The 20,616-nt window shown below is 40.0% G+C and overlaps 1 protein-coding gene across 6 annotated transcripts in view; it reads left to right on the forward strand.

The window, feature by feature from the left end:
• Window positions 1–20,616, forward strand: part of GRIK1 (glutamate ionotropic receptor kainate type subunit 1) — a 406,851-nt gene that overhangs the window by 238,278 nt on the left and 147,957 nt on the right. For all 6 annotated transcript variants that reach the window (XM_015132949.3, XM_015132950.3, XM_001100677.3 and 3 more), the window contains 2 exon segments: window positions 11,634–11,801; window positions 15,702–15,959. In XM_015132949.3, the coding sequence (XP_014988435.2) occupies window positions 11,634–11,801; window positions 15,702–15,959 (426 nt within the window).

Raw genomic sequence — 20,616 nt, forward strand, 5'->3', positions numbered from 1 at the left:
TTATTTTGGCTTCAAACATCAGTTCTAATCTTTAACAGCAATATGTTCTTCTCAGCAAGAAATTTCAGGTTGAGAAATAACAGAAATACGGAAGAAGAAAACTAGAAAATTGGGATGCAACACATAATATAGCTTCCCTGGAACCACAGGTTGTGAACTTGTTTTATTCCATTCTTTTAATTAATAAGGAGATAAATAGAATCATGAGCTCTTCAGCGTGAATATGTGTCATTTAAATGAGATGTTAAAAGCTAAAACTATAACTGCTCTCAAGAGACATTAAAGGGATCAGACTTTCATAAGAATGAAAGTTCGGCATGAATTCTTTGGCAATATTCCTGGCTCTTGCCTAAAATGTGCTGTTGAACAGGAGATGAGCCATACCTCCATGATATTAAGGGGCTGGCAGCCTGATGAAAAGTAAGCTTTGAAAGTGCTTGGGGACAATGGGCCGTGATTGTTGGGAGAGAGTGAGAAATCATCACTGAAAAGGCAGTAATGGAAAAAGTCAAGCAATCTCACTACAGACCTCAATAACCACCCTCCATCTTTCCTGCCTATCTCAGAGGCCTCTGTCTGGGCAGAACAAACTACTTTGTGAGGCATAGTGTGAAGGCACAAGGAGGAGAATAAGTTCAACTGAAGGACCATTTACTGGGGCCAACATACTACGACCAAATCACTGCATTTAGCTCTGAAAGAGAAGGCACATTTCGGTAGATGCTGTCCCGATCTTCGAGGAACAGGCAGAGCAGGATGTAGGCTTATTTTACACAAAAATAAATTCCTTGAAATATGTAGTACATTTTATGTTACCAAAAGAAAGGGAGAGTTCACCTTTGGCTGGAGGAATCAGGAAAGATTCCACATAGGAGACAAAAAGTAGGCTTTTTGCTTTGCTGATAGAATAACTGACTGCTATACTTACTTTCTTTTTCTGTACTCTTCACCAGTAATGCAACATGTCCCAAAAGACTGGAAGCTCTGCTGAGGGCAGGAAGCAAGCATCTTTCATCTTTGTACTTTCCACTTCTCCTAGCATACTCTTAGACATTAATAGATGGCTAATAATGTTTTATGAGTTAAACTGAGTATTGAATAACACTGGAATAAGAGTAACTTTGGCTTTGGGTAGTTTTTATGGCGCAACTCAAATTTATTAAGGAAAATTACAAGTAGTGTTTACTAAACTGTGCATAATCCACAGCCTTTCTCTTACTAGCTGCCCTCTGAAGTACATCCATAATTCCTTGCTCCATATTTTCTAATTCTTCAAAGGCCATTCCTAGTGAATTAATGCAAATCTCTTTAAGGCATCAAAGAGTGAGCCTGGATGTGGTTATTGTCTCAAGGATGACATCAAACCCCATTCTCGTGCCTCAAAGGATACCAATACCTGAAGACACTTATAGCAGACTGGGTCAGAGCCAGTTTGCAGTTGAAGCTGTCCTTGTCCTTAACCACAACTCTGTTCTTGGCTGGGACTTTCTGAAAGGTAAAAATCCAATCTCTTCTGTCCATTCACTTTCCATCAGGTCAAGAAACACCTGCTTCCCATCCAAATCCATCCAGCATGGGATCTTTACCAAGAATGTGTTGAGCTCCAAAGATAAACCAAAAACAGGAAAGCTGAGTGAGGAAGAGAGCATTTATCTAAGGGAATCCTAGAATTTAAATCTGTAGCCTTGGAATTAAAGGTGCAGTAAATATAGGACTATAGTAAATTGCTTATGATGTAATAAACTAGAATTATGGATGTGGCAATAAAGAGAGGCAATAGAATATTGTATATTTAAGGAGCAGCTATCAGCAAAGGAATAGATCAAATTGCCATCTTGTTTTCTGTTGACAGCTTCTGGAATGGTTATTATTCCACAGGAATGCAAAACAGGAGTCAACACTACAAACACTTTCCATGTCTTGATTGTCAGCTAATGGTTTTACCTTTCTTCCTGGATGACCTCACAGATGGTCACAACAGGCACACAGAAGTTAGTTAAGGGAGCAAGCGAGCTTTGTTAGAATACATACGGTATCTTGGCACTGTCACATTCTGAATAGGTACCATAAACAAAAAACTCAATGTGTTGTACAGTACAGCTATGTGCCATATTTGCAAAAATCATGCTAGAGAGTTAAAAATTGCTATTTGAAGAACTGAATAAAATAACATTTTACAAAGAGAAAAGAAACACAGCAATTAAAAGTGACCAATATGAAAACTTCCTAAAGACAACTGAGATACTGCATTAGTTTCCTGTGTCTATCATCACAAATTACCACCGATGGTGGCTTAAAATGACAGAAATTTATTCTCTCACAGATCCCACAGGCCAGAAGCCTGAAATCCAGGTATTAGCAGGGTCTTATTTTCTCTGAGGGCTCTAGGAGAAATTCATTTCTTTGTTTCCTCCAGCTTCTGGTGGCTCAGTCATTCCTTGGCTTCTGGCTGCATCACTCCAGTCTCTGTCTGTTTTTGTTTGTTTTGTTTTTTGAGATGGAGTCTTGTTCTGTCACCCAGGCTGGAGTGCAGTGGTGCGATCACGGCTCACTGCAACCTCTGCCTCTCAAATGCAAGCAATTCTCCGCCTCAGCCTCCTGAGTGGCTGGGATTACAGGTGCCCGCCACCATGCCTGGCTAATTTTTGTATTTTAATAGAGATGGGGCTTTGCCCTGTTGACCAGTCTGGTCTCAAACTCCTGACCTCAAGTGACCCATCTGCCTCTTTAAATCTACACGTACTCCTAGGTGATGCCATTCAGTCTCATGGCTTTAAATGCCACCTTTATGGTGATGACTCCCAAATTTCTATGTCTAGGCCCAATCTCTCCCCCATAAGATCCAGACTGATATATCTAACTTCACAGCTGGCCTCTCCACTTGGACTTTAAAAAAATAAAAAAATAATTTAAAAAACTTTAAGTTCAGTGGTACATGCACAGTTTTGTATATAGGTAAATATGTGTCATGGGGGTTTGCTGTGCAGATAATTTCATCACCCAACTATTAAGTCTAGTACCCATTAGTTATTTTTCCTGATCCTCTCCCTCCTCCCATCCTTTGTCCTCCAATAGGCCCCAGTGTGTGTTGTTCCCTTCTACGTGTCCATGTGTTCTCATCATTTGGCTCCCACTTATACATGAGAACACGTGGTCTTTGGTTTTCTGTTCCTGCAGCAGTTTGCTGAGGATGATAGCTTCACTTGGACTTCTAGTAGGCAGCACGAAAGAATCATGTCCCAAGTCAAGCACCGTCTGCATCGCTCCTCGTCTTGGTCAATGGCAATTTCAAGCCAAAAACCTGATGTTATCCTCGACTCCATTCCTCTCACTTATGCTTCATCAGCAAATCCTGCTGAAGTCCTTCAGATTTTGTCGAGAACTCAACCACTTTTTGTCACATCCCAGTCCCACTAATCTGTACAAAGCTGTCATCACCTCTCATCTGGATTATTGAAATAGACTCTTACTGGAATAGCCTATTATTGCAACAGCTCCGAGGGCAGATCTCCCTGTGCTTTGTTCTTGCCCTTCTCCTCCCTTCAGTCTATTCTTAATACAGAAGCCAGCTGGATTCTCTTGAAATATGTCATATCATTTCACTCCTCTGCTCAAAGATGGCCAGTAGTTTCCCATCTCACCCAGAATAAAACCCACAGCCCTGTGGTGGCCCTTAAGGCCCTCTGTGATCTGCTTCAATCCACCCATCACTTCTCTGAGCTCATCTTCTACCAGTCCGAGCCCAGCTTACCCAACTTCAGTCTCACTCTTCCTCAAAAATAGCATTAGGCTGCTCCCACCTTAGACATTACATTTTCCCTGGCTGCAACGCTCTTCTCCCAATATCTTTAGAGTGGTTTTCTCATTACCTTCAGGCTTTTGCTCAAAAGTTGCCCTCCTAGCAAGGAATTTCCTTGCCTCTCACTCTGACATGTCAATGCCCGTCTTCCTGTTCGTGACCAATTCCCCTTCTAAAATAAAAGCTACAAAAGTAAGATGTGTATCTCTTGCTCACTGGCACATCCCAGTGCCTCACACAGTATCTGGCTAGACATTTTACAAATAAATGAAGAAATAAATGAACAAATCATTGGATGAGTTATTCATTAGAATCATGGACATGATATACATATATATACACACACATATATACATACATATACACATATATATGATATATACACATATATACCATATATATAACCATGTATATATATATAACCATGAACTGAAGTAAAACAACAACAACTAAATATAGGAGAATTGTAATTCTATCACATTTCCAAAATGGTTATCATTGGAATATATTTACCATTACAAGGTAAGTTGAGTCCTTGAGAGGAACAAAATGGAAAACCATTATTTTCCTGTGTGGTTTTCTTTTTTTATCATTAAATGAGATTGATTCTCTGCCACAATGAAACATTGTCTGAAATTCCTTTTGGAAAGAAGAGGGTAAATTTAATACGTTCACTCACCTCTCAGCACAGGCCTCATCTAGAGACAGATGGAATCAGTAGGCAGCAGTGGAATTCCCTCCCTTTAAGGTTCTTACCCGTAACGATGGCTTCAGTTTTCACCATGTTACACTGAGTTGATTCGGATATCTCCCTGTTCCATGGAAACAGTCATTGAAAAGCAGGTTAGGAAGTATCCTTGGAACCTAAAAAAAAAAAGTCAATCAGTGAGACCTAGAGCCAGGCATGCTTTTTTTCATATTAAGATTGCTGAATCCACCCCTTTGACATTATGATTCTCTCCATATGGTGTGGGATTAAGGGAAAGTTTGGAAGTCATTGCTGTGGGTTTACCTTGGGTGTCCTCACAAATAGCACATCATTGATCTTAGCCTTCTCTAAGTGTTACCTTTTGCCTACAATGATTGTATTGTTGAACCAGCAGTTGTGATTGAGAACAATTCTCCTGTAAGTCTAGATGGAATTATGTGGCAAACCCAAAAGCCTTTATGACAACCCTTCATTGCACCCATCATCCCCACTTAAAGACCACCAGCTGGGTATACAGGATGCTGCCAACTGTGGCTTCCATCTGTGTTTATGTAGTCACAAAACACAACTGCCTGCATCCTCACTGCACCTCACTGGTTCAAGAGTCTACCCAAAACAGACAGAAACGCTCCTGTGTTGACGGAACTCTGCTGTCTAGACCAAGATTTCAAGTGAATTCCTCTTGGCTTATCTTAAATTACTGTGCTGTAAAGTCGGAATCTTATTAGAAGAGAATATTACTTGAATATATGTGATTTCCTTTAAAATTATTTTCAATTTCAAAGCCCTTGGGGGGGGGGGGGAAGAAGATGCTGGCCAGGCACAGTAGCTCACGCCTATAATCCCAACCACTTGGGAGGCCAAAGCAGGCAGATCATCTGAGGTCAGGAGTTCAAGACCAGCCTGACCAACATGCTGAAACCCTCTCTCTACTAAAAATACAAAAATCAGCCAGGCGTGGTGGTGCATGCCTGTAATCCCAGCTACTAGGGAGGCTGAGGCAGGAGAATTGCTTGAACCTAGGAGCCAGAGGTTGCAGTGAGCCGAGATGGCACCATTGTACTCCAGACTGGGTGACAGTGCGAGACTCCATCTCAAAAAAAAAAAAAAAAAAAAAAAAATGCTGATAAATATACTAGTCTGTGCTAGGTTTGCTATAAAAACAAAAACAAAAAACCAACCAAGTGAAAAAGACCATAGACTTGGTGGCTTAAACAACAGACACTTAATTTCTCTCAGTTCTAGAGGCTGGAAGTCCAAGATCAAGGTGTCAGCAGGTTTGGTTTCTCCAGAGGCCTCACTTCATGGCTTGCAGGTGGCCTCCTTCTGACTCGGCTCTCACATGGCCTTTCCTCTGTGTGCACAAGTCCCTGGTATATCTCTGTGTGTCCAGATTTTCTCTTCTTATAAGGGCCAGTCAGACTGGATTAAGGCCTACCCTAGCCGCCTCATTGTAACCTAGTCACTGTTTTAAAGACACTATCTCCAAATACAGTCACATTTTGAGGAACCAGGGGTGAGGTCTGCAACATATAAATTTAAGGGAGGATGCAGTTCAGTCCATAACAGTGACTTACAAAAACAGCAAGTCGCATCTGAGTTTCAAAGCTACTCCAGAATGTAGGCACAGGCCTTATTGTCTCATACCCTTTGTTTAGTGACCGTATGTGGCACCTTGTCTCAGGTGAGGGAACATACAGTATGAAGGACAGAGCATTTTAGCATCAGCATTATTTGTACCAACATCTATCCTTCCCAGAAAAGTACGGTGGGAATAATCAGGACAAGGTCCTTATAAGTAAATCCTAAATATGAACATGTATTAATTAGAAAGCATTAATTTTTCAGAATTCTTATCTATTCTGGTGTTTACAAGCAGTATGATTTTACCCTTATCATTTTAAATGGCACAAATATCCACATAAGAAAACAGACTCATTACTCAAAAAAAAAAAGCCAAACTTCTTTCACTTTCTGACCCTTTGCTTGGACAATGGTGGGTGAGGTGGGGAAGAGGCTGGTGAGGTGGATATTAAGCATGCCCTCTGACCCTTGATCAAACTTCCTAACGATGATCAGACAGAGGATTACTGCCCAACAATTCCCAGTCTATAAAGACTGCCACGTGATCTGTACCCACTCAAACTGATCTACAACATAGAAAAGACAAAAAATAGTTTAACAAAGGACAAAACATAGTTTAACAATACTTCTCATGCTTCAGGTACACATGAGCAATGGAAGAGAACATGGATAACTCAGGCCTGCCGATTTTGAGGTTTCTCACCCTCCTGTGTTCCATCTGCCATGCTCTACTTTTCTCAAGAATTATAGCAGAATGAAAAAGCTTTTTCTTCATCCTGAGATCTCAGAGTCCTGCTTTCTCCCTTCACCCACTGCCCTGGCTTGGGAAATTTCAAAAATAAAAGGGGAGGCGGCAGCTTTGCCTCTCTTCCTTGAGCCTAAGCTAGATTTTTATTTCAATTTCCTAACCCTTCCATGGTCCGCTGCATTGTTAGGAGTAGAAGTCAGGTCAGCTCAAATGAGAGAGAGGGAAAGGAAGAGGAACAGAGGGATGAACAAGGTAGGGATTTCTTGTCTCAAATCAATGGGCCTCCAAATGAATGAGGCCAGAGGTTCACAACATGAAGACCCCAAAAGCCTTCAGACGTCTCATTCACAGCTCACACTCACAATTATTAGATAAAAGAAGTAAAAAGGGAGGAAGGGAGGGAGGCAGAGAGAGAGAAAGAGAAAAAGAAAGAAAGAAAGAAAGAAAGAAAGAAAGAAAGAAAGAAAGAAAGAAAGAAAGAAAGAAAGAAAGAAAGAAAGAAAGAAAGGAAGGAAGAAAGGAAGGAAGGAAGAGAAAGAGAAAGAAAGAAAGAAAGAAAGAAAGAAAGAAAGAAAGAAAGAAAGAAAGAAAGAAAGAAAGAAAGAAAGAAAGAAAGAAAGAAAGAAGGAAAGAAAGAAAGGAGGGAGGGAGGGAGGGAGGGAGGGAGGGAGGGAGGGAGGGAAGGAAGGAAGGAAGGAAGGAAGGAAGGAAGGAAGGAAGGAAGGAAGGGAGAGAGAGAGAGAGAGAAAAGAGGAAGGAGAGGAAAAAGAGAAAGGTAGAGAGAGAACAAGAAGGAGAGAAGGAAAGATGGAAGGAAGAAATTATGCAAGGGCTCCAATGTGTGTGTCCCTTTATTCTTCTTATTAAAGACTCTACATCCCGTTTTGTTGTACCTGAAGCTATGGGGAGGAGAAGGAGGGAGGAAGTGGCTAATCCTTAAACAGTCTGCCCACATATCAGGTAATGGTCTGACTCCTGTTAATGCCTTTCTCCTGTTTCTGTCAGATCTCACTTTTTTGGTACTTCACCAGCTTTCTATATACCTCGTACCACAGTAGATCTCTGGCATTTATCAGCAACCCTCTCTTGGAGAAAGAGAGTGTGATGGGGTCTTAAGCTAATGACACCTGGTGAAAAAATGAAAAAAAAATTTCTCTGAAAGTGACAAAACAGTTTACCTGCACACTACCCAAGCACATAATGAAAACACTTGTAATTCCCTTAAACCCAGGTTCATTTGGCTTTATGTGATAGACAGCTATACAGCGAAAGAATAGTTTTGAGGCGAGTAGTCAGTTCACCAGTTGGTGCCCAACTCCTCTTTTTATTTCCATTATCCAGGTACAATAATATAAAAACATATTTCTAGGGAATTTTTGAGTTTTCAGGGCACTTTGATTACATTTTCTCATTTGCTTTATAGAGCAATTCTCCAAGGGAAGCAAGACAACATTATTGGCCCACATGTATGAGACAAAGAACAACAGAAGTAACTTGATGAAATGAAAACATTTACATTTTTTGGAGATTCAGATACCAGAGTCAGTCCCAGACAATACTGTGACTTTGAATAAGCAGGATATAATGCGTAATCTTCCCATTCACTTTTTCGTTTATAAAAATGGAAAAAATCCTCCTGTGTTGACTGTTATGAAGCGTAATTAAACATATGTAAAAGAGCGATTTCGAAATAATTTTATTTCTGATACTTAAAAATCCTCCTCAAAGAGGAAGTAGGTAGATCAGGTTTCAAAGTTCAGAATTTCTGCTTCCTATTCAGGTATTTGTTTCCTCCAAGCAGCCTACCCTATACAGATTAATGGTGCTCACATCCATGCCAGTGATTGACTTTTCCCCTAAATAGTTGCAGCCTGAACATCCTAAAGATGCCTTGGTCTCCCCGAGGATGCTGATTCTGAGTAAGACACAGTCTCTCTCCATGTGGGCTCTCCCTGTGGGATTGAGGAGATAGACAAGTAAATAAGTAATTGCTAATCATCACCGTGGAAGCCCTATCACCAGGCAGCCCTCTGTATGGGTCACCTAGATGGTGGCAGTGAGATGGCCTTACATCCACCTTCTGGTGACCAAGTGTCTTTTCTGTCATCTTGTTACCTCACTGTTCAGCATCCACCAACAGTTCTGAGAGGAACTGAAAATCAACTCCAGAGCCTCTCCCTACTGCTGTCTGACAAAAGTAAAACACAAATTCACTTGAACAGCAACATTTTTCCTTACGTTCATTTAAATGGCTCCTTAGCGAAAGCTTAACATTACCAAATAACTCTGTCACGTAATTTTCCTTTTTTTAATTTTTAGTTTTTGTGGGTCCATAGTAGTTGTATCATCATATAGTTTTCAACTATGATTTCTCAGAAGACAGGGAAATTATCTATACCTGAATGCCTCATATTATCCGCCTACAAAAGCCAGAAATATTTCCAAAAGGAACCAAAATAATTCACTATAAACCATCTTAGCTTTCACAACCCAGCACTGTAGTTAGTTATTTAATAAAGTCAGTTCAGCAGGAACATTACAGTTGTGTATTTGTTTATTGCTTTTCTTTCAAAGCAGGATCAGGGTAATTTCTTTGGATTAGAATCTGTCCGTTGGAGTTCACTTTCTAACAAAGAATGCACATAAATGATGCGTATGATGGGTGATTGTGATTTTCGTTTCAGATTTTTTTATATTATTTTTCTTCCCCCTTTGAATGGGGAGAGAACTTAGAGCACTTGTAAATCAATCTAGAGTAGATAAGTTGGGAAAAACCTACAATTGACTTTTGGTAAGGGATCACTCAATAATGAGAATAGATTAAAAATAGCAGCCTGGGCTAGGCACAGTGGCTCACGCCTGTAATCCTATCACTTCGGGAGGCCGGGGAGGGTGAATCATGAGGTCAGGAGTTCGAGAGCAGCCTGGCCAACATGGTGAAATCCCGTCTCTACTAAAAATACAAAAATTAGCCAGGCATGGTAGCGCGCACCTGTAATCCCACCTACTCAGGTGGCTGAGGCAGGAGAATCGCTTCAACCCGAGAGGCAGAGGTTGCAGTGAGCCAAGATTGCACCACTGCCCTCCAGCCTGGGCAACAGAGCAAGACACCATCTCAAAAAATAAAAAAATAAAAGATAGGCCGGGCGCAGTGGCTCACGCCTGTAATCCCAGCACTTTGGGAGGCTGAGGCGGGCAGATTACGAGGTCAGGAGTTTGAGACCAACTGGGCCAATATGGTGAAACCCCATCTCTACTAAAAATACAAAAATTAGCTGGGCATGGTTGCACGTGCCTGTAGTCCCAGCTACTCTAGAGGCTGATACAAAAGAATCACTTGAACCAGGGAGGTGGAGGTCGCAGTGAGCTGAGATCATGTCACTGCACTCCAGTCTGGGTGACAGAGTGAGACTCTGTCTCAAAAGTAAATAAATAAATAATATATGTATCAGCCTGCCAGTTAGAAGTACTCAGCATTTCATGAGCATCAGTTAACATGTGTTTTCAAAAGAAATGAGGAGTATTGGTCAATCAAGGAGTAACTTAAATGGAGATGGGTTAAGAAAGCTTCCACTGTAGATCCTGTGTCTATTAATAATTCTAGGACATCTCTCAAAGAGCATTTAAGAACTGTACAGTCAACAGCACTTACATTGTCTCTATCAAAAGTCAATGTCTCAAGCAAAATCAGAGCTACATTCTCTGATGAGGCTTTAAGCACTAATATTTGTTACTGTTGCTTACAGTGAGGTCCTCATGTTTAAGACACCAGAGCCTACCTGGCACATGTGCACTTGCTCAGTGAAGGGACATATTTCTCTAGTTACCAGATGCAGGTTTGCTTTGGACTAAACAGTTCCAAAAAAGAAAAGAAAAAAGAAAAAGGAAAAGAAAGAAAAAATACAGTTTTTTGAATATTCTCATGAACTTTGGAAAGTACTGGAATATGATCTCAGAATTCTGAGCCATGAAGCACAAAAAAGAACATTTTTATCCTGAAAAAACTAACAGTATTTATGTGTCATTTTGATCCCATCAACTCTGCATGATCCCCTTAGAGTCTGGAATGTAGGCTTCTTAACAGAAAGATCTTCATTCTAAAGAAGAATGATCCTACAAGGTTACAACTCAAATTATGTTTAGGTCAAGTACGGTGCAATTCTTGTCCACATCACAGAAAATCGCTTTCTGCCATATTATCGGTTACACTTTTATGCCACTAAATATTTGGAATACATTTGCCATCTGAGAGACGGTATACAGTCCAACATTGGATTTAAAATCTTAAGCATACATATGCAGTTAGTCCTATTTATCTGCATGTGGCACATGCTGATAAACTTCACTTTTAGCCCTGGATTTGGGATCTGCTCTGACTATTCCTCTATTTATCACTTGGGGTCTTTTATTCATATATTTGCATTCTTTTTACTGGCCGGGCGTGGTGGCTCATGCTTGTAGTCCCAGAACTTTGGGAGGTCGAGGAGGGTGGATCACCTGAGGTCAGGAGTTCGAGACCAGCCTTGCCAACATGGTAAAATCCCGTCTCTACTAATAATACAATAATTAGCCGGGCATGGTAGTGCACACATGCAATCCTAGCTACTCGGGAGGCTGAGGCAGGAGAATCGCTTGAACCCAGAGGCGGAGGTTGCAGTGAGCCAAGATCACACCATTGCACTCCAGCCTGGGTGACAGAGCAAGACTCCATCTCAAAAAAAAAAAAAAAGAAAAAAAATTACATGTGAACCATGTGACTAATGCTTCTCATGCATCTCTTTTTGCTTCTGCAGGAGGGATTTTTGAAACAGTGGAAAATGAGCCTGTTAATGTTGAAGAATTAGCTTTCAAGTTTGCAGTCACCAGCATTAACAGAAACCGAACCCTGATGCCTAACACCACATTAACCTATGACATCCAGAGAATTAACCTTTTTGATAGTTTCGAAGCCTCACGGAGAGGTAACTATTTTCCCACTTTTAAAAGCTTCTTTGGGTGATGTGTCTGCTCTCCAAGTCACCTTCTTTTTGCTACCTGCCCTCTTTTAAAGCAGATATCTTTGTGCAAATGGGTTGCGGGAAATCTGGGTCTTTGATGTCACTGATCAATGCAATCTGAACTAACCTAATGGACGTTGCCGAGCACTGTTTTCTGGGCCTTTCTGATGAGCTTACCCTTCAGTGCCCTCCACTCTATGATTAACTAGTTCAGCTGTGAATGGAAAATGTCAAGCTTGATCTGTTTTTCTTTCCTGAAGCTGAGATACCACCATGAAATCGTGCGGTGCAGTCAAATAAAACATTGCGGAAGGTCACATCCACTGAGCATGTGGAAATGCCCAGGACACACATAACTGACACCCTGAATTTTAACAGGTTGTAAACTACTGAGTTTACCTAGCATCCTCTCAACTTTTTTTTACTCTTTTCCACAAAATCATAGAAATATGAAGATTAACCCTGTGAGAGCAATGTCTGTATCTGATCCGCTTTTTCTTCTGAACTGAAGCCAAGTGCCTAGCCTAAAAAATAATCTAATTCATATGTCAGCTGCAAGGTTTCTCTCACAGAAAGATTCATTCGGAATAGCGGGGTTTGTTTAGACATCTTCTGGACAATTCTAGGACAAGTCTTTGAAGTAAGACCACATTCTATCTAGTTGAGGGTTGGCTTCTGACAGGGACACTATCGAGTCACTAAATAAATGTGCTTATGTGAAAACAAAGGCTACTCATCACCCCAGATTAGGAGGGGTTCTTTGCCTCAGAGGGGAATCTTTGCCTGCTAAATACACACAAATACATGAAATACAATGAACACCATGTTTATGCTGATTTCCAGGTAACTAAATGCTGGTTGTTTCCATATAGAATTAATCTAGTTAGATCACAGGTTGTGTCCACCTGACACAGCCTTCTGAAGAATCCCAGTGTTCTTTGCAAACAAAATATAAAACTTATTTTCTTAGGAGCACAGATAAAAAATTAACAACATAGCAGGACGCAGTGGCTCATGCCTGTAATCCCAGCACTTTGGGAGGCCGAGGCGGGTGGTTAACGAGGTCAGGAGATCGAGACCATCCTGGCTAACATGGCGAAACCCCGTCTCTACTAAATATACAAAAAAAAAAAAAATAGCCGGGCGTGGTGGCAGCTGCCTGTGGTCCTAGCTACTCAGGAAGCTGAGGCAGGAGAATAGCGTGAACTCGGGAGGTGGAGCTTGCAGTGAGCTGAGATTGCACCACTGCACTCCAGTCTGGGTGACACAGCGAGACTCTGTCTCAAAAACAAAACAAAACAAAAATTAACAACATAATCTTTTTATATCTATGGCATGACTTAAGTATAAAAATATTTTCTTTTTCAAGATGGGTAGACTTTGAGATACCCTATAGGTCAAAATTGTCTATGGACAAATAATGAAACTGTATATTTATACAGAATTTTAAAGTTTCCAAGCTATCTTCACATAAATTATCTCTATAATGTAGAGACAGATCTACCACTTTTCTTTCTTTCATCTCTCTCTCTTACACACACACACCTATGCAAACAGACACAAACACTCATACACATTGTTGAGCAAATACTGTAGAAAGCCAACCACATTTAGCAATGAAGCTCGAAGCCACATAAAAATTGAAAGCTTTCCTGTGATCTGAAGTACCTGGCATACTTGTCAATTAAACACCCCCAGAGCTTCTTAAAACTGGTAATTTGCTGGCAAACAGAACTCAAAAGGATTGATTTTCTGTCAAGTAATATTAGTATCCCAGAGCTAAATATTAACAGGAATCTCAATCCATTGCTTATGCTGGATAGAACAACAGTTCACACACTCCCATACTCTCATTTTATCTGGCTAAATAATGAAAACATAACCAGAAAATAAGCTTCTGAAGACAATGACAATTTACACTTCCAGCACATAATGCATAAAACTGGACATCTTCATAGTTCATGCAGTAATTCACCACCAAAGAGCAGAGTACCAGAAAGTTTTCCTTGTAAACATATGCTGTTCCATAGATCCCTGCGATATAGCTGTCAAAGCTGTATCAGTGATTCTGTCTGAATTATGTCAGGTAGCTACAGAGCCATATCATTTTTCTATTTTTATTTGCAGAATGATATTATTAAATACAATTGATGTATTAATTTAGCTAATTTGATATTTAATTATCTGATGACAGTTCTACATTTGTAGAATTAAAATATAAATTTGAAAGTGTGTTTAAGCTTTTATTTAATTCCTACCAACATAAGATTAATAGGCACTATTTTACATGGTTGTAGAGGGCAAACTGCCCCAACCTTTCTGGAAGGGCATTTGGTTAATATGTTTCGCATGACTTCAAACTATCTATACCTCTTAATTATAAGTGGTGACTTAACTTCTGGAAATCTACTCTTAGAAAGTAGCATACGATGCAGAGAAAAATGTAAGAGCTAAGGTAAGTGTTATAATATTATTTAGAATAGCCAAAACTTAGGAGCAGCTTAAATGTTTTGGGGGATGTTTGTTTGTTTGCTTTTTGAAACAGAGTCTCACTCTGTCACCCCAGCTGGAGTTCAGTGGTACTCTCTCAGTCCACTGCAACTTCCGCCTCCCGGGTTCAAGCAATTCTTGTGCCTCAGCCACCCAAGTACTTGGGACTACAGGTGCACACCACCAGACCCGGCTAATTTTTGTATTTTTAGTAGAGATGGGGTTTCACCATGATGGCCAGGCAAGTCTCGAATTCCTGACCTCAAGTGATCTGCCTGCCTCAGCCTCCCAAAGTGCTGAGATTATAGGCATGAGCCAAATGTTTTATATTGTAGGAATGCTTAAATAAATGATGACACACCTTTTCAATGGTCTATTCTACAGACACTAAAAATATACTTTAGGAGAATTTGTAATGACTTGAAAGAAAAGACATGCTATGGTGTTGAACAAAGAAAGCAATGCATCAAGCTGTATTTATATAATGATTCTAATTTTCCCAAATATTAATAGATATTTTTCCCAAACGATAGGATTAATCACAGGGCCTTTTTATCCTTACATTTTAAACATTCTAAATTCTCTCAGTGAGTGCTTATATTCTTACAATGAGAAAAATACATTTATGTTATAAGTAAATTTTTCAATAGATATTGACTTGATTTATTTAGGCTACCTGTCCGCCGATACTGGGGTAGAAAGAGGCCTGACGTTGAGCTGAAGCTCCCGTCCAGTGGCCATGACTGTGTCCATTGTCTATGAAATGAGTGGGTTGGACAAAATGTCTTCTAAGATCCCTTTAGGCTATGCTATTTCATTATTTGAAAATTAGTTAGACATCAGCACTGCTTATGAACATTCTTTAGCAGTATTTCATTAATCTGGAACTTCTTTCTGAGTTTTGGAAAGATAGGAGCTAAAGCACTTTGGGGTAACCAGAGGTTCTGTCTTCTGAATTTTGTAACCACATTAATATTTTCAATGCCGCCCTGCTGCATGACAGAACTTAATTCATACAACATTCATTTGGCAAAGGGCTTGTTGATAACTAGAAGTGCTTTCAGGTAACACCATACGAAGCAAGGGATTTAGACTCCATCTGATTAAAGGTAATAAAGTGAGACCAGCAGGGAGTTGGTCTTGTGGTATATTGCTAATCAGTTCTAAGTTTACATCTATCATCATATTAGTAGCTCAAGAAAGTTGGAAGTTGGACCAAGTATATTTCCTCAATATAGGGATTGTAAAAGATTTTTCAATAGTTGCATTAAAAAGAGGAATCATGAACGAAAAAATTAAACTCATAGAACTCTCTTTTTCTCTCCCCCTTTCCCTGCCTTCCCTCCCCATCCTCTCCTCATCCTTGGGCATCAGCATGTGACCAGCTGGCTCTTGGCGTGGCTGCTCTCTTTGGCCCTTCCCATAGCTCCTCCGTCAGTGCTGTGCAGTCTATTTGCAATGCTCTCGAAGTTCCACACATACAGACCCGCTGGAAACACCCCTCGGTGGACAACAAAGATTTGTTTTACATCAACCTTTACCCAGATTATGCAGCTATCAGCAGGGCGATTCTGGATCTGGTCCTCTATTACAACTGGAAAACAGTGACCGTGGTGTATGAAGACAGCACAGGTATGGGACTCACCCAAGACCTCACCTGACCGTGTCTGCTCTGAACAAAGAGAACGAAAGTATCAACTAGTCATTAAACTCATCAGGTGGAGCACACAAAAATGCTCTTTTATATAAAGCTAACTGAATATTCTAAAGTAATTTAACAATGCATATGTATATAATTCACATTTATTTTTGTTTGTTGATCCTTTCTAATGACACTTTTATCATCAAATATAGAGGAACGTTTTTTAAAAAAGAAATATCATCTTATTGGGATGTGTTATAATCCAATCACAATATTAAATACGTATTTTCATTTTCCCAGCTCTAATAAGACTATGACCACAATTGAAAATGACCATGAAATGTGATTCCAACTTGATAAGTAGCTATGTAAATGTTTAGAAAAGTTTCTAAGTAAGTTAACAAAGAGGAATTCATTTAGAGGTTGTAGCAATAGAGTGGATTATTTCATGGGAAAGGGACTATGAATCCCCAGTGATGAGGGCTGAGTAAAGCTTGCATTCTCCACGTGCCTGTTTAGGGTGCAGGATGGAAATATGGCTGCTTGGAGTCCAGTCCTCATCAGCCACTTTCTCTGACCCACCCCTATTTGAATTTTACTTTACTGGCACCTCCCCTTTGCTTTCTGCTTATTATTCAGGCCCCTTTTTATTTAAAGTCGGGCAGTGACCCTCCATTGTCCACATAATAAAGTTGAATTCCTTCTAATTCAAAACTCTTCATCATCCAGCCATTTTCATTTTCATTAACCCAGGCACTAGCTTCCCTCATTGCCTATACTCTCACATGAGTTATGATGGAAAGTTTTATCTTTTCTTCAATATCCCCACGTTCTCCTGACTCCTGTTTTCTAAGGCTGGCCCCTCATTTTGTATGATCCTTTGCACGACCTTCACGGTGATGAACTCCCTCATTCTCCACGACCGCACACACATTTCCCTCTTCCTTAAAGCTCCCTGAGACTACCGGAGGGTTCACTAGCACTTTGGAAGCAAAAGCACTGAATCCCAAGTTATATTTCAAATATCTGTTTACATGTCTATAAGACTGGAAATTTCTAAGCATCCGAATTTTATCTTATTTTTATGTTTATAACCTGCTACCTGTCGTAAGCCTGACATACAGGAAAGAGTTTAGTAATTCCACATGGATAGAATAATACCATTGATTGTCTGTTTTTTTCTCTCCAAGAGTTGAAATGAGTTGCTTTCTTTGATCTACACATTTGGTAATAATGCTACGAAAATTACAAGTGAAAATTAGTAAAGTGAAACACTGTCAAACTTTGCAATACGATTTCACTTTTCACTGCCCCTTTCACCAAGCACTAGCACTTACTATTCCTCAAAGGATGAATACGTGCCTCCTCTTTGGTGTTAAACTCTGGTTCCATTTTATACTGTCAGATAAAAGTGATGAGTGTGGTTGGAAATATGCACTTATGTATTTTCTTGTGCCTCATCTCATTTAGAAAGAAGTGAAGATTCTAAGTGACTGGGTATATATTTTATAAATATTGTATTCAAAACAGTCCTATCAAGAAGAATAAGCTACAAGCAGCCATAGTTTTAGAACTTTACCTGCTTGCTGTGAAGGAAGAAATCATTGTCTAATCAAATCCACACGGATATTTTAGAGGGTTTTGAAAAAGAATATCACGTTGTAAACACAAGTGTGGTTAGATCTTGCATGCTGCCTACTTTTGCTAAACAGGAAATTTCGTGAGCTCATAAAATCAAGCTACATCTCATTATGTTGTGATCTCTGTAGTATAATCATCTCTCACCATTTCTACAGCAAAGTTGGAACATCTAAAATGAAAACATATCAATGAATAACATTGAAACTCCTGGATTTAACTTAAGAAAGAGGTCAACTAAAGATGTGGGCATTGTAGATTTCAAATTGTATTTAGACAAAATATAATTAGTAAGTAAATGACAGAAAACTTGATATTCTAACCATTCTCTGACATCAGGTGAGCCACACACATGTGACATCCATTTTGCAAAGCAAACACCAAGCTATCATTTCCATCATCTTCCACAAGAAACTGAAATGTCCTTTTCATCTTTGTCAAGTTCACCCGTGCTCAGTGACACAATAAATACTTGTTGAAATCGACAATCCAAAATGATTTGATATGTCGCCCCTTAAGTGAGAGATGATTCATGTTAAAATGATTTTTGCCCACAAAGACATTAAAAATGTAGATGAATAATCAATTGAGCCATTAAATTGGAACCCAGAGAATGAACAGGTCAACTGAGATCAATAAAAGCAGAAGCCTTGTGACTCTGAGTGGGTTTTATACTGCTTGACTCAGGGTTCTTGCCTGTAGTGATTATCACACCATCAAAAGGAGGAAACTTAGTAAACCTGAAAGAAAAGAAAGGACTTAGGTGTGCTTAGCACCCGCCCCTACACCAGAATTAAGTACCCATTAAAGAGCACTTTATTGGGATTTGTTTAGGAGTTTGTTAAATAGCCTGAAGCCAACACAGATGTCGAGGGACCAAATGGCCCATTACTCCCATTGAAGTAAATGGGAGCAGTGTGCACGTCTCTAAGGACAAAATTCAATTCGCTAAATACTAGCAAGCAGAATTCTGTCCTCTAGAAGTTAAAATGTCGAAAGACTCTGGAGAACTCTTAGAAGGAGTGAAGTTTCGTCTCGCCTCATTTCTCTTCTCTCTCTTTTCTGGATGTCCTTCCCGTTAGTCACCCACTTGTCGCTGATTCCCACACCCAGAGGCGACCCCAGGCAATGAGAAATTGCTGCCCATTCGACCTCCTCTCATGATTCATTAGACCCTGGTGGAAACCTGGTTATCACTTGACACACAGCAAAAAGAGCTGAGAAGCTGAGCCTCAACTGCGGTGTGCGGCATATTCAGCAGTTTCTGCCTTCTCAAAGCCAATTTCAGGGAAATGCACCCACAGCCATTCCTGGAGAGCCGGGATCAGCAAACTTTTTCTGTGAAGAGCCAAGTGCTGAGGCTTTACGGCCACGGGGGTCTTGGTCAAAACTACTCCACTCTGACAAAGTAGCAAGCAAGCACACGGACAATACGTAAATGAATAGACCCAGTGTGTTCCAATAAACCATAAAGGTTGCAAAAACATATGCTGGGCTAGGTTTGGCCTTTTGGCTCTAATTCACCCCTGCTAGAGCCTTAAAAGATAAGACAATTGAGCTAAAAACTAAGATTGTAATTTTGTACACATATGAAGTGGGTTCAGCTCACATCCACAACTCCTTCATTTTGGTATCTGGGTTTTCACGCTCTTCTTTCCTCCTCACTGGCCCTCCTGGCTTCCTCATCAATACGTGTCAGTGCCATGTCTCGTTATCTCTGTGGGATTTGCCAGGTGATATTCTGGTTCATTGGATAAACAAATTTTCAAAGAGGTGTTGGGGGAACAGATGCTTTTCCTCACCCATCATAACGATCACAACTGACATTCCTGTAACAAAAGACAGGTTAACAAGAGAAAATCACAGCAAATTTGTTTAATCAAAGTTTTACCTGACTCAGGAGGCTTCAGAAATGAAGACCAAAGACCTAGGGAAAACTGTCTATGTCTATGCTTAGATTCAATGACGAATGAACAACATGTGGAAATGTGATTGGACAAAAGGGTAGAATCTAGTGTTAATAGAATGAGGGGAAAAGCCCAACAAGGCCTGTGTGTTCGGATTCTTCTTAGCCTCTCTGTGCAGTATTCCTTCCTCCTGAGTATGGGGCAGGACCCCTGTGAAACGAGAGTCTTCAAGGGAAAAGAGAATCTTTCTAGATTTTATGTCTTGCTTTGGGGGAGAGGAGTTCTAGTTTCTACGCTTCACTTGGGGAAGGGAAATTCTGCTTTCTATGACTCACTTCGGGGGATTAAAAGGGGTATGATGCTGGGGGTTAGGAGAAAGTCAGAAAGACCTCGTTTCTGAGACCTTTCCTTTTTCAGTTCAAAGTAGTCAGCATGCCAAGGTGCCATATTTTGGGGTGTCATGTTCTGAGCCCCAACAGTGTTAATGGCGAGTAATGACTTAAAATGCTGTTTCTTACTTTAAACTAATTACAGCACATTTTAAGTTTGGCTCTCTTAAAAGACAACAAAAGCATTGAATATTGCATGCCACAGAGAGTGGGATTTCAAAGTGTTTTCTTATGCTTGGTTAGGTGATTACCTACACAGTCAGCATAGAGAGCTGAATCCAAATAAGCAAGTGCTAATTCAAATTTCAGTGGCAAAACATTTAAAAAAAAAAAGCAAAAAAACAAAACAAAACAAAACAAAAAAAGCACCACCTATTCTGCTTAGCTTTTATTTTGTGAATGATTAAGAAAAACCTACTTTATAGTTTTGCCTGTCTCTCTTCTCTACTTTAACTTGTCCCTAACTAAACTGGCCCAAAGTTTATATTCATTTGGTTCAGGTGATATTTTCTGAAATACTGGGGAAAATAGTCAAGACAGCACATACCTGCATACTCTGTACTATGGCTGCCCTTTCCTGAGATCTAAATGGCAATATATTGTTTGAAAGTTTTATTTTTATATAGTTTAAAAAGAAGATTGCTTTCTTTACAAAATGTTAAAATGGAGAAAAGTTTAAGGATGTCCTTAACAAAATATCCAGAAAAACTATC

Source organism: Macaca mulatta, chromosome 3 (genome assembly GCF_049350105.2).
Source record: "Macaca mulatta isolate MMU2019108-1 chromosome 3, T2T-MMU8v2.0, whole genome shotgun sequence".
Classification (NCBI taxonomy): domain Eukaryota; kingdom Metazoa; phylum Chordata; class Mammalia; order Primates; family Cercopithecidae; genus Macaca; species Macaca mulatta.